We start from the raw sequence: 15,285 nt of genomic DNA, 5'->3' as shown, positions 1-15,285 counted from the left end.
GGGATGGTACTTTTACAATGGAGTCTAGATAAGGGCTTCAGTTTTCAAGACACTTTAGCAATACTACTCTTCCAGACCTATCGTCAACTCTGTCTTTAATTTTAAGCTGTCTTTAACCTGCGATAATGCCGCTCAGAGTATCAGTTATTCAGCTTTTTTTTATTGTGTATTCACCGACATCACAATGACATGACAACCAGTATCAGGGATTTGTCTAAAACGGGTAACAGGGGCGCTGCACTCTTACTTTCGGCCCTCATACCAAAATGCGTAAAGTGATGCCAGAAAACCATATTTCTGTTAGTCAGAAACTGTATCACTACTCCACAAATATGAAAATCGTGTCAAATAAACCGTCAAACGGCATAGGCAAGGCAAGGCAAGGCAAGGCAAGGCAAGTTTATTTATATAGCACTTTTCAACACAAGGCAATTCAAAGTGCTTTACAAAAAATGAAAGAGATTAAGAAAATGGCATTTTAAAATCAGTCATTAAAAAGAAAAGCTAATAAAATAAACATAGACAGCTTTATGTTTTTGCTAAGCTCCAACGTGGTGTTGTTGTTTACGTCTGCGGCGCCATCTTGCATGTTTTCGTCATGTTCTCGCAAGGAATTGATATGTCTTGTAAACAAGATCAGCGCCACAGTATTGCCCTCATACTATATTTTTCTAGAATAACCCCTGAGTATGATTTGCCAATGAATGAATGAAAAACTAGGAGTAATTGCACATTGCTGCAGCACATTAGCCTGTCTTTTCCATTCTCCTGTTCAAGTGCTAAAGGGCACCCTTAACATTTACACAAACGGCTCTTTCTTTGCCCATCTGCGTGCTGGTTGACTCACTGATGCTTTTCTCATCATGGTTGTTCTTGTTTGTCGAGCCAAATTATACAACCAATGATATGTATTTACTATTTATGCCTATTCCTTCAAGTAATCGTGTTTTTAATAACCTGACCTTACATTTTGCTCCAAAAGTAAATATACGGGCTCATAAGCTTCTCGGAGCTTTTCATTTATTAAACCTTAATCTAACCGGGGGCACTCGCATTCAGAATGAATCGCTGTCCTAGGCAAGTTCTGGTCAAGAAAGCTGCACACACAGTAATTGCACGAGTTTAAGCCTCACCAGGGACAACATTTATACTCATGTGTGACCAAATGTGCTTGATGGCCTGTCTGAGCTGTCTGACCTGAAAGCAGACCAAACATGTTTTTAATTATGTGACCCTCTTATTGTTTGTGGTCATCGTTTGCGTAGTGTACAGCTTGTCTCAACTGGTTAACTGAAAAAAACAGTCCTACTTGTATATATTTGATAAGCTATGTTGTACTGGCTATGCTTATTGGGAAATGGTCTAGCAGTGAAGATTTGATATTAAATGCAGCGTGCCTTCAGGGGACAAAGGTTCACTTATTCACAAGGGAAAATTCTCTTCCTATTTATCATTGATTCTCAAGATGATGTCTGAGACTGAGTCTTCATGTGAGAACGACATTCTGCAGTATAACACAACTCATTGTTGGGAAACATGAGCATGAAGCACGTCTTGCCCCGGGCAATGATGTCAGTCAGACACGAGCTTATTCTAATTATTTGTTTGTGGAGCTTGATGAACATTTTTTGGTTTGTTACACACACGACATATTTAGCTTTGACACCCAGATGACTCATCCTGCTACATTTCCCAAGAGGCATTTGAAAATGTAGGTGATATCCTGTGTTACCTGTGGTTGGCCAAGACCACAGGATGGGAACATATGAGTGTTTCACCGTGGCACGTCTCCACCTCTCCTGGGTGGAGCCTGGTTTCAATTAGTGGTTTGCTGCCAAACATTTCTGCCTATGCCTGAAACCCAGCAGAAACACAGCAGATTTCTGGCTGTCTTTCCCAACAGTTTTTTCCGCATACTTGTTTCCTTTTCTTCCTCCTTCCTTCTCTGCTCTGACTTCTTGCCTCATTCCTCTGGGTCACAAGTCTTAGAAATGAGATTGTGACGTGTAATAAGAGAACCTAGCTGTAATTCTTCCTCTTACCTGAGTGATTGAGCCATTGAGTACTTAGGATGCCTCTTTCTCATTCCATCACACAAACTCATAAGGAACTTGATGTAATTCTTTGATAATAAACGATGAGTGACCTAGTAGAGTTTCATTTATGAAAATTCAAGTCTTGCCAAGTTAAGTCTTAGCTGTCTGTGGTGTTTTAACCTTTTATATAATAAACAAGATTATTGTACAGATTTCCTCATAGCTTAATGATTTATTCGTATTAAGAAATTCTATACTGCCTGCTGTTGAACCGCTTGGCAGGTTGTTGTTATAAGGCATTTTACGAGGGCAGTACATTGGAAATAAATAAAAATCTGCCAATGTCTTTCCAGTAGAGAATTCGAAATCAAGTCCAATGCAACTGATCAAATTGATCTGGCACCTTATTTACATTGAAGGACAAAATCTATTAATTGAAGGCAGTATGGCTATGTGTCGTTCAAAGGTTTATGATGCAGACATGGTCCTTGTGTTTGTTACCAGTTCCTGAACTAAACTTTATTTTCCAACATATTTCAAGTCCACTTTAACAAAAATAAATGACAACACAAAACATGGAGGTTCAAATCCTATTCTATGCAACACATACACACTAGTCAAGCCTCTCTAAACACAACAACAGCCACACATGTGAGCCCTGCTCTGGGCGTAGTGCAATGTTTTCCCTGCATGCCTCTACGGCGTGTAACAGCCAATCCCCAGAATGATTAGATCTTGCTACAACATGCTTCATGTGTATTGGCTCTCTGACGCTCATGACATTAACTCCTTATGAATCGATCCTTGTTAATGGGTGAGATGTCATTTTACTTTATAGTATAGAAGTAATGCAGTCTGTGCCTAAATGTATTGAAGTTCTGTCCCCTGCCCCACCCTGCATCTATCCCGCGGCCATACGTTGTGTATTACAGCTAAACATGGTCTAATGTAAGTCTCTGCGTCCCTCTGGCCCATCAATGAGAGCTTTGTGCTGTCTGTCACTCTGGCCTTTTCTACTATCTCCGCCCACTTCAGCGCATGTTGTCCTACAGATGGATTATAAGGTTACATAATGAGATGCTAAGGAATAGGATATTTGTTTTAGCCCTGGAACAGGATTATCAGCTGCACACAGAGATGGTTGATAAACTATGACAGTGCAAGAAGAAAAAACGGATATTCTTCCAGGAAATAATTTGATCAATTGGTTAATGTAAGAAGTGTTGAACTGGTATTTATATTTTATAGACAATTATTAATAAGCTTAGTTTAACTTCAAGTACAGGCATTTTAAATCTGGTAAACAAAGAGTAAAAAGAACCAGTGGAGTATATAGTGGCATACAATAAAACACTCAAGTAGAGTATACTTGACTCAGCACTTGACTAAATGCATTTTCAAAAACGAATTTACTGATTATGTGCAATTATTTTTGGGTGTTTTGTTAGAAACATGACTCTTACATGTACGTTATTTAATGGTTTTTCCGCCTCTGTCAGTCTACCCCCCCCCCCTCCTGTGAGCTACACTGCAGGCAGGTACTGTTCTCTGGCATCCTGCCCAAACCTAGCCAGCCATGCCCGACAACAGAGGTTTCACCCACAACACTCTGTTATATTTGGACACCTCCCTTTTTTAACAATGTCGCTCCATTCCTTTCTGGATAAGAACACAGAGTACAGTAATAACCAACAGTACGCTGCAATTAAACGAACAATTGGTTCATTATTTTACACCAGCAAAGCATATAAAAAAAGAATGTTTTGTTGTTAACTAAGTTTCTACCCACATTTAAGTCCTGTGCAAACCATGTAGCCACAACAGGGACACATTGACACAACAAAAACAATGACGATCACTGGAATGTAGGATACATGTTGCAAGCTACTGTATATAATATTTTCTTACAGACTCAAGAGTGCACTGCAGAGTGCAAAGAAAAAAATCACAGACATAGGCAGATAGTGAATATGCCATGACTAATATTGGGATTACAAGTGTCAGTTGTGGAGAAAGTCCTGAAAGGCCTTGAAGATTCAGTTAAAGCTGAATACATTTTGATTGTCAGTTGTGATGGAAATCCCAAAAGAAAATTATTAGAAACAAAGTGTTGAAAACCAAAAAAGGTATTTCATTAATTTTATTATGAATTTACAATTTTTAGTCAACATAGGCCCAGACTGATGATTAGTTGACTGATGAGGGTTTTTTCTATGGCTGATGACTAGAGATCAGGGCAGCTGATGGTAGACATATATAAGATTAATATATTATAGTAGTTGTCGTTTTCTTTTAGTATCTTATAAATAATTACGGACTATACTTGTATAGCGCTTTATAAGGTATTTTCGACCCCTCAAAGCGCTTTACATACATTCACCCATTCACACCTCATTCATGCAGAGCATTATCACTTGCTCTAGGGAAGCCATGCCATCGGAAGTAATACTGATTTTAACATGATAGAAAATGCTAAACTTTAATAAACATTTATTCAACCCTGGTATTGTCCACAAGTATTCATTGAACTGCACTTTGAGAAAAAAAAAAGATATTGTTGAACTTGAATAAATCCAAAATAAATCAAGTTGAGTAGCCTTCATTGGGGTTGGCTCAGTTAAATACTTATACAAATATATAATCTGCCTCGTGCAGGAGATGATTGGTCTACCACTAGCCCAGATGACTCATACATGAACTAATTGACTAAAAACCGATGGCTCCAGACACTCCTCTCTGTGTGTAAAATACTTTTTCTCCTCATGCTAAATTCCAAACACTTAAACTGAGAGCAATGGTTTGATTGAATTTTCAGGAGAGGACACTAGTCAGCAGAGCCAACTTGTCATGCTGCACTGAATAACAACTTTGTCTCTTTGTTGATATTTTGGAACAAACTGCAAAAACCAAAAAACTCAGAAAGGTCATACACTGCTTGTTAATGAGGGGAAGCAGGGATGAAATGAAATCATTCCCAGATTATAGTAATCATCACGCTGTTTGGAGGAACACTGTGGCCTCATTTTGCATCTGGCTTGAGGACAGCAACTGTCTTCTTGTCTGTTCAGGTGAATGCAGCTTGGTGATGGTTATCTAACAAAGTAATTAGGTTTTTAGGATGTGCTGATGTGGGTGTTTTAATTATAGAGCAGCAGGGGCAATATAAAAGGGTCGGGAGTGTAGAGGGATCGAAGAAAGCTCTGGAGGTTGGTGATTTTAAAAAGCATTTAATAACTCACGGATATTTAGTATCAATGAAATGCCTACGCAAATTGTTAATTAATTTGATCTGTGAGAAATAAAGTGTAGTGTATCAGCTGGAAAGAATCAAGTATTGGCACACATGACAGCAAGTAAACGAATACAAAATATTTTATTACCCTTGCTTAATTAAAAATGTCCCCATGCTACTCATCTTCTGTCGTTTGTATTTCTTCAGTTTTTCTTGCATATCTTGGTAGAAGTAAAATATCTGGTATTGTATCTAACGTATCTTTTTCAATTGAAAGGAACCCTCGGACCAATCTGTAAAATAGATTTCCTTTTCTACTACACAATAACAATCCACACAACCCATTTGTCCATTGTCCCACAGGTTATTGACTCACTAGGCGTCATGATTTACAAAGCTCTGGACTATGGACTTAAGGAAAACGAGGAGCGTGAACTCAGCCCGCCGCTGGAGCGCCTCATCGACATGATGACCAACACGGAGGAGGCGGAGAGTGACCCCTGTCCTGACGAGGGCTACGAAGCTACAGAGGAGGAGTGTGAGGAAGAAGAAGAAGAGGAGGAAGAGAAGCCCGTCTCTGCCACGCCCGGCGTCGTCACCAGCATTCGCAGCTACCAAGACCTCATCACGGTATGTTGTGTGGGGCGCACTGTGTCTCTTAGGCTACGTTAAGAATGCTGCTTTAGTGTTACATTTGGATTTATTTCTCAACTTAGATTTTTTTTGTTTGGCTGTTCACATTACTTTAACTGAATCAGGTTCTGTCCTGGACTGACCCACATGTGGAAAACAAAAAAGAACCAAAAGCCATTGTACAAAAGTATACATGAAGACCACTGAACTCATCAATTACTGTTTAATTGTAAAGTTGTAGAGAAATACTTTTTTTTTATGGAGCAATGGCTGAAAACATATGAAAGTGGCCCAAATAAGAGATAAAAAGATTCCACGCATTACTGTTAAAAATGATTAAAAATAAACTATTGATACAAATATGCACAGGTCATAAGTGCATATTGCAACATTTCAGTGAGATGGTCCAATCGTAAGCATAATCCCCACACAGTAACACTTGATCCTTTACTGCAACATTTTGATTAGTCATGGCTCAAAGCTGATGAAGAACCATGACTCATCAAAGACATTAAAGGCAAAATAAATATGCAGATTTGTCTTCATGTCTAAAACAAAGCTGTGCACGTTGTCATCAGACCAGGTCCAAACAAATTCCCCTGATGGGGGCCGTCACGCTGTAAATTCCCAAAGCACTCGCTGAATATGAAAGCAATTATAGCTGTGTAAACACGCTGGTATTTGGGGAATAGCCTTAGAAACGTTCAGCGTGTTCCTTCCATATAATAAACACGGAGTATAATGAATTAGGACTGTATGCTGCCGGTGCATGCTTCTAATTCTCCCAACAATCCCTCTCTTGATATAACGGCAATATGTTGGCATGACATGGCTGGAGTAAATGGCTGCAAATTTCTGTCTGACCTCCTTCCTTCACTTTGATTCTGCCAGGCAGAGGAAGGTCAGGTCGATTAGGGTGAGGCAAGAGGTGACGCTGATAAAAGATGATGGCACTAGTGAAGCATCCCACTAAGACAGGAAGAGTTAGATGGTGCATGTGCAGACTGGCGTTGCATTCCAATAGTCCATTTAGCTTAGGAACCTTCCTAACGGAGTGAAATGACCCGGAAGTCCCTCAGTGGCAGCCATGATAAGTGCCGTTCCAATTCTCCAAATGAAAGGAAAGGAGGTTTCAAACTTCCTTTATAACCTCCTTTAGCTTAGGAACCACTGGACTTCCCTAACCGAAAGGAGAGGAGAAAATGCTGCCCCACAATGCATTGCAGCCGCAGCATTTGCCATCACAACAGTCGGCCGTTCACGGAAACAACCGATTATGACCGAGAAATGATATCATGAAAGTTATGGTGCTTATTAAGCATTTTAAAACGTATGTGGTAAGTTGCCAAAGTGCTTTTTTCTGAACGTTAATCAGTATTATAATCAAAAAGAGAAATATGAACGTTAGTTTTTACTGAAATGATCAAATAAAGTCAACATTTCACAGTCTTTACTGAGCTGTGTGGAGTTTGTTCAACTTTTAAAAGATGTTTGAATGGTGATATACACAGTGATAGATGTTAAGGACTAACGTTTATAATAAATACATTTGTATTGATTTTAAGATATTTACATAGTTCATGCAATCATACGTATTGGGATCATTTGTATTAATGTGGACCGGAGGGAGAGGGTGACGAGCATAAGTTTCACTTTCCTTTTTTATTTAAATTCCAACTTTGCTCATGAAGAATATGTTTCTCTGTTGTCCACGTTCATAAAGCATAAAATAACAGCATCAGAGCACGGTGCAGAGTCTCTAGATGAGTTTACAGTAGTCCCTCCTTCTTATTAAACATCCATGTTGTAGTCCGCTGTATAGAAAACTGTAGTTTCCATAGTTTCCCCACAGCAGCAGACGCACATTCATGACGTCCGCTGGCGCATCATAAACACGTCGGATAGTGAAAGTGCATTCGGATTCTCTAAAGTACCGCGGTCTCTTCTCCTAAGTCCTTTTGAATTCTCCTATCCACTATCCCTTAACCCCGTGACGTTTCACTCAGAGGTCAAGGAATAGGAGATAGGGTTAGAATTCAGGAGCTGATTTTTGGATTATCGGAACGCAACCCGGGTCTCCTTTCTGATTAAGGGAAATGGAGTGAACTCGTCTTACCAAAGCTGTCAATCTCTTGAGTTAGGATTGTGTTCCACCTAAGTATGGCTCATCAAATACTAAAATGATTTCACACAAATTCACTGTGAAACCACGTTTGCAAACTATGACATTTAGCACATACTGTTAACCTTCAGTTAACAGGTGTTGTGCCGTACACAGATCATTGTTATTAGGGTAAACAGTGGAAACCACAGACATTGCAGTATTTGAGACATGATCCTGAAGACTCACTGCCTACTGTAAGTGTAGAATTAGCTGGGAATTTAGCTTCGGATGAACGAGGAAGAAGACACTTTCTGCTGAGTCAGACATTCCTGTGGCGAGCCAAGCCCATCAGGAGAAAGCAAGAATATGTCACTCGTCCGGATTCCTGCTTTTGTGTCACTTGAGATAATTTGAGCTCATCTATTATGTTGTCAGGCAGGCTTTATTATCGTCAAAGTCAAATACCATAAGGGTCAGAGTTTTAAATGGTACTTACCTAATGCTAGTCAGACAATGTTGCTCTGACTGGACAATCAGGTTCACACTGATGACATTTTGTGCACATGATGTCCAGAGAGTGCTTACTGACGATAAAGCTCCCATGATGCCTCTGGAGTGCCACCATGAGCAAGAGATGTTTGTTTTTGGTATCGAAACTCATACAATTGTATATGTCTCCACTTTCTGTTTAGACACATTTTTGATTTGCCCAATACTTTGACCAAATGCTCTCTAATCTAACAACAATAACATTCCCATCACCCCTGAGCCCGGTTGCTTGTTTTGTTTTGTTTATAGGACAGTTGGCAGGCTTACAGAAAAGCTACTGGCATGATTTTCTTGAAACTTTGTTGAAAGGTGTGGCCAAGGAAAAAACCATTACGTGTTGGCCTGCATTCAATTCACAGGGAGGTTTCACGTTCCTCAACATTGAGAGATTTGAATTTGTGCTGAATTCATGTGTTGTTGGAATAATCAGATATGCCATTTGCAGGTTATTTTGTTTAATTGTATTGGTCACAAAAACACTCGCCATGATTTAACTATATAAGAGCTCTATGCCTTCAGCAGTTTTCCCGGATACTTGTCTAAATTAATGTTATGGTAGCCAGGTTTAGATATTGATTTGGTTTTAAGTAAAGGTCAAGACCATTTTATGAATACACAAGGGCTAGGGTGGCTCTAACGCACCACTACATGTATAACAAATTCCTTCTCTCATCTCCTACAGCTATGTTCTTCCCACCTGCCCAGCCCATCTGACGCCCCCCTCCATTACCAAGCGGTGTGTCGTGCTCTCTATGCCGAAGCCAGAGAACTACACACCTTCCTGGATAAAATCAAGAGTGCAAAGGAGGTAAGAAACACATCCGTTTGTGAGTTATTAATAAACCTGGTGAGTCGCACTAACTATTTCAAAAAATAATGCGTAACAATACCAACTTTTGGTCACTATGTCAAGATTTCCAAAGTCGGTTAATTTTATACATGAGTCATCCTCAAAACATTTGACTCTATAACTCATCTCAAGAAATAACAAAATAAATTGAAAGTGATAGAGATGTGCTTGGAGGTCCTATAATATATATAGAGGTCACTAATCCAAAAAGTGCCAGAAGGAAATGAGGATTTACCAAACTCTCTTGTCGCTCGGGGTTACCACCCTCTGCTGTTTTGGGATGTGGTTTTGCCGTGTACAGATTTAAGGTTGAATAAGGATCTGTAAGGACAGCAAACCGTCTGATGCCAAGAAAAAAAAGAGTTGTGCCCAGAAAGTGCACAATAACCACACTGGACCACAAAGTGGAAATGGTCCAGAAGCATTGAGACGGTGTGGGTGTCCCTGAATGACCTTTTTTATCTGGCCAGATCATCATTGCTTGCACTACTTGGTCTCTTCATGGATGTGACCTGGCATCCTGTTTCTCATTTCTTTGGATTTATTGCTCTAGAGATAGAGCATTGGAACTGGAGTAATTGAATCTGGTTAGTGAGGGATTCCCTATGGAGACGGCTTGTGTTTATACTGTTAATCCACTGTTAATCAAAACGTGATGGGATTCATTGTTTTTAATTAAACTCATTAATTGAAAATGTCTTCATGGTTAAATACCTTTGAGGAAATATAACATGGAAGATGTCATAGGCAACTTGAACAGATTTGGATAGTTAACACTAGTTGTTTGTCTAATTTCAGAAAATCATGTTTTCAAGCAAATTGGACACCAAATACAAACAGTAGGATAGCTTGTGGGAAAACATTTACCCTGCCCAACCGCAGCATTACAAATAGACCAAAATTCCTGTACAATTAGTTGTACAACTCTGTGTTTCCTGATTGAGTTGAGGTTTAGAGATGTAGCCACATGACTTATCCTATAGACTGTCAGACTAGCTTTGCTGCTCAGTCTGTACACTCTCATGCGGTACGTTTCCCGCGTGAGCCAAGCAAACATCTTATGCAATATATGGTTATAGAATCGAGTTTAACCTCATTATAGGAATTTAAGGAGCTTACAGGAGGGGGCCACCTGGCTGTAGGGGCTGCTTTGCACTCCCTGTAGCACTGAGAGTCACTGGATAGCTGCTAATAAGTAACCATGCACAGTGTCACACATGCTTACGAATTAGGAGGCTAGTCAATGAGTCTTTCTTCCAGTTTCTCTCACTGTTGTTGTTTTTCTCTCTGTTAGTGTCTATCTGCTTCTTCTTGTTTGCTGAATTCCCCAGTATGTTCTGCCAGTCTAGAAATAAACCATAACAAATACATGTTTTTCTAAATGATGGGAAGTCCTGGGTATTAAATTGGAAGCAGCAAAGCATTTGCATACAAGAGAACAGTCAGATCAGCAGTGTAAATATTTAGACTTGACACATGCAGCTGAAAAAAAGGAGAGCGATCATTAACTCACCCAGTTTGACATTTGAATTGCTCACACAGAACTTTCCATACAGTAACTTGCTAGAGGACTTCCGTAGCCAGACATGAAAAGCAGCCATTAGACGACTATTGGCTTTTTCTTTCTTTCCCTCTGGTATAGTCAATAGAGGATGAGACAGGTATTGACCCACTAATGTTAAACGACATCCATCGATTAATTAACCAGGCTGACTGCAGCGACCTCTACTTAATTAGAGCCAGTACTGTGAAAGCATCAGCACTCCTCAGGACTTGTTCCGCAGCTCAGGTAAAGAAGCAATGTCTCATGGGTACACCATCAGTAGTGGGAGAAAACATTGAAGTATTTTCAGGAAGTTTTATTTAAATGAAATAATTGTAAACAAAATCTATAATATAAGCATATGGTTGGGGCTTATCTTGGTCACCATGCGGCCTGTGTGAACTGACTGTCATGTTTTGATAATACAAAGACAGTCATATTTACACAGGAGGCGTGATGGCCGCCTGTTTAGATAAGGACAAGATTCATGAGAATTGATGGTCTACTTGTAATAACACATCAGGTCGGGAGCTAATGTAGCGGCACGCACTCCCTATGAGTTATGCCGCTGAGAGGCTAAAATGTGCTCTTTGCTGTGACGCGTTCCATATAAGTGTCCGAAGTCATTTATAGTCCATAGTGTTTCATAAAACGCAAACAAACAATGTACAACTCCCGACCTGACTGTCAACAGAAAGTATCAGAGCAAATTCACCCTCTTCCTACATCATATCCTCCCAAACCGGCATCCAACAGGTGACCTAAATAACAATAAACCACACCCACGTGACCATTCCAGGAAGTGATAAACAATAAGAATTAAACGCGATGCAAACAGAAATGAAGATAATAATACAAATAATAAGTAATGGCAAAACAAGCATTTTGGCTCCTTCAAGTACTGTGAATGCACTGGCTTTGAATATCATGCCTAAATATTTGTAATATCTTACTTCATTTTATGTTTTCATGTCCCTTTTCTGGGCTAGAATCTTCGAAGAATGGAAGGCGATACCCGGGAAGAACCTGTTAAAGACCTCGATGAGCTGCAAAATGCAGATTGGGTAAGATTTATTTTCTTCCTAAAGCATTATTAAAATCACTCTGACCATGCATTTGGGATTAAGTAATTTATGTTTTGCAGTAAGATTTTCATCCCATCTTTATTTTTCTCCAACAGGCACGGTTCTGGGTGCAGGTGATGCGAGATCTAAGAGATGGTGTTAAATTAAAGAAGGTTCAGGAGCGGCAGTATAACCCCCTGCCCATCGAATACCAGCTCACACCGTACGAAATGCTGATGGACGACATCCGCTCCCAACGCTACAAGCTGAGGAAAGTCATGGTAAGGAAAAGGCCACCAAAAACCTTTTTTTTTATTTAAACCTTCTTTTTGTTTGTTTAACATGACTTTACAAAGGCATGTTGGTGCCGTTGTTGGTAGAAATAAATAACATGGAATGTGGACATGGAATATGAGAGTTTTCTTTTACAATTTATTCCCCAAAAATGTATGACTTTTATTTTTTTCCCCACAAGCTTTTACAACTTTATTCATGGTAATTCAGAGTTCTGTTAAAATGTAAATGTTATCCTCCCCTGGTTCTGTCATTTAGTTGAACCTACAATGGCCACAAAACACCATCGCATCTTCCAAATCATTTTTTTGTAATACTCATGTTTCATTCTGTTTGTTATAATAATAGTCACATTTCTCAATGTTCTCAGGTGGAAATGGTAATTTCTCGCTACAGGTTTCAACAACATCTTCGTTACAGGTATATATACAAACATTAAATAAAAATCAAGATCTTCATAATCCATTTTTTTTCAAGGTGAATGGAAACATCCCACCAAGGTTAAAGAAGAGTGCACATGAGATCATTCTTGAGTTCATCAGGTCGCGGCCGCCTCTAAACCCTGTGAGTAGTCAACAACATGCTGCAATAAATACATTTTGATTGAATGATCACATGGAAGTTTTCTTAACAAGACATAAACTTTGACTAACACAATAGTTGCATGACTTAATGCAATAACAAAACATGCACCCTATCTTGGGGTTGTTAGGCGGCAAATCTCACTTTGTTCACCTTGGTGATGGCATTTGAGGGCTCACTTGTGGTTGTCTCGACAGGCCTCAGCACGTAAACTGAAACCCACCCCTTATCGCCCCCGAAGCCTCCACGAGCGACTGCTGGAGGGCATCAAATCTGAACGGAAGCTCAGGCCAGTCTCACCGGACATGATCCGCAGACACCGCCTCGGTAAGCCACTAGTCAAGTCAAAGTCAACTTTATTGTCAATCTTCCAGTTTGTGTGTACAGACAGAGATCGAAATACCGTTTCCCACAATCCCGAATATAAAAACAAATGTATATAAAAATATGTGTGCAAATATGTATGTGTGTGTATATATATATACACAGAATCAAAGACACATTAAGACCTAAATAAAAACACAACAATCAATATATACAAAATAACAGTCACTTCAATATTTGAGAATGTACATTTGTGTAAAATTGTACATAGAATGTGCAAAATATTATTGCCAGATTGTCCATAGCAGCGTAACATTACTGAGGTTGTATGCACCAATGGCATATGCAAAAAAGAATGTACTTGTGCAACACTCGGTTCGACCCGTCAAACTAAACGGTTTAGTTTGATCTGAAATGGGTAGTAAATAACCCTAACCTGTTAACTTGCTGCTCAAGAGCCTACCCCCTCCACAATAACCATTATCTATGACTTGGCGCATTCGTCACGATTACTCTAACAGCCCTGTTCCTACATTGATCTGTTCACTTAATCAGAAGTGTCAGTGTTTAAACACGGATCACTTTGACGGCTGCACGGAGCCATGAGTTGTTTGCCAGACCTTCACTGCTAATGCATCAGCTGTGGTTTCTGACAAATGTGCTCTTGGACTGATAAATACTTTGGCTTGAACTCCATGATATGATTCCTGTACTGCATGTAATGCTGCTCTTTGTGGATACTGTTATATAACAGGGTGTCCGTGGGGTCTTAAAAAGTATTAAAAGTTGATAAATCAATTTAGCGAAAAGTAAATTGCATTTTCCAAGGTATTACATTTTGTAGCTTGTTTTCAATAAGTATATACATGCTCCAAAGAGGTTGTATTCTAAAGTGTGCCTGAATGTAATCATTGCGTAGGTGTGTAGTGTGATTCTGTGTAGTTTATTTATGGCATCCCATTGGAGGAGGCTTCAGTAGTCTGTCTCTTGGGCACAATGCCTAAATCATCTTTCTAATGGTTTCTTTTTCTAATCAACCTTGCATTGGGTTAGTCACACATTCTCTTGTGCTTTGTTCTATCTGAATTATGATAAGGAGTTATCACAAACTGTTTAGTTGTGCTATCTTACAATCAATACTGTATATAGTAAAGTGTGTCGCCAATGTAACCGGTTAGAACTCGAAGTGGCGATGAAGTCTTAAAATGTATGGAAAGGGTCTTAAAAAAGGTCATAAAAGGTATTACATTTGACTTCAGGATTCCTGCATATACCCTGTATAAGTGAGCAGTGCATAGGGCAGTAGATAACCATGTTGCTTTGTATTCTTCATAAATGGCCAATTGGATATCATCGCTCAAGCCATTTCAAGCCTTAATCAGCTAAAAACAGCAAGTCTCTGGGGTTTACACAAGATGCCTTTTGTGAGGGGATTTGGGAGGGTAATATGGAGCAGTGGTTACATAATCCTACTTATGTGAGGCTAAACAGGGTGTAAACATAACATGGTCTTTATAATGTTCGATTTTCAGAAACTGTATGTTTTACGAACTAAAATGATTCATTGACTTCACCATCCATTTATAACTCATGGATTTATTTTTCTCCAATTTACTCCCATTCTTTCTGATTTCAAATATGCGCATGTCTATCAGTCATGCGACCTCTTAGCACATCTTTCAGCTTTGACTCGTCAGGTAAAGTTTCACAAAACCTGTTGTGTTCCTTTTGTTGTTCCTTGTGTTTCATTCCAGGCTATGTTAGGGTTAGGTCCTGCTTCTCCCTGATTTAAACAGACACACCCTCTTTATGATTTGTTTGTGCTCATGTGTGTACTGTTATTGTACCCGAGGAAAAAGGACATAAAAACAGTGCATCTATAACTCAGACTGGGTAAAATAGTATTGGCTGGGAGGTAGAATAAAAAGGAAAGAAATCCCTTTGTATCAGGCATGTTATGACCGATAACTTTTAAAGCGTGAGCTAAATATAGCAGTCACTCTTCACAGGGGACCATCTGTAGTCTAGGTGATGAGAGATAGCCACTGAGCCAGAGCCTGTAGGGTGAGATTAC

The 15,285-nt window shown here is 39.4% G+C and overlaps 1 protein-coding gene across 6 annotated transcripts in view; it reads left to right on the top strand.

Moving 5' to 3' along the window:
- Positions 1-15,285, top strand: part of spire1a (spire-type actin nucleation factor 1a) — a 35,208-nt gene that overhangs the window by 11,221 nt on the left and 8,702 nt on the right. For 4 of the 6 annotated variants that reach the window (XM_034240851.1, XM_034240854.1, XM_034240852.1 and 1 more), the window contains exons 3-9: positions 5,632-5,898; positions 9,237-9,362; positions 11,937-12,011; positions 12,128-12,292; positions 12,676-12,684; positions 12,783-12,869; positions 13,085-13,214. In XM_034240851.1, the coding sequence (XP_034096742.1) occupies positions 5,632-5,898; positions 9,237-9,362; positions 11,937-12,011; positions 12,128-12,292; positions 12,676-12,684; positions 12,783-12,869; positions 13,085-13,214 (859 nt within the window). The remainder of the gene's footprint in view (positions 1-5,631; positions 5,899-9,236; positions 9,363-11,936; positions 12,012-12,127; positions 12,293-12,675; positions 12,685-12,782; positions 12,870-13,084; positions 13,215-15,285) is intronic. The other 2 variants (XM_034240855.1, XM_034240850.1) reach the window with 1 other exon arrangement.

The sequence above is a fragment of the Gymnodraco acuticeps genome, unplaced genomic scaffold (genome assembly GCF_902827175.1).
Source record: "Gymnodraco acuticeps unplaced genomic scaffold, fGymAcu1.1, whole genome shotgun sequence".
Lineage (NCBI taxonomy): Eukaryota > Metazoa > Chordata > Actinopteri > Perciformes > Bathydraconidae > Gymnodraco > Gymnodraco acuticeps.
This window is presented reverse-complemented; position numbering and strand designations above follow the sequence as displayed.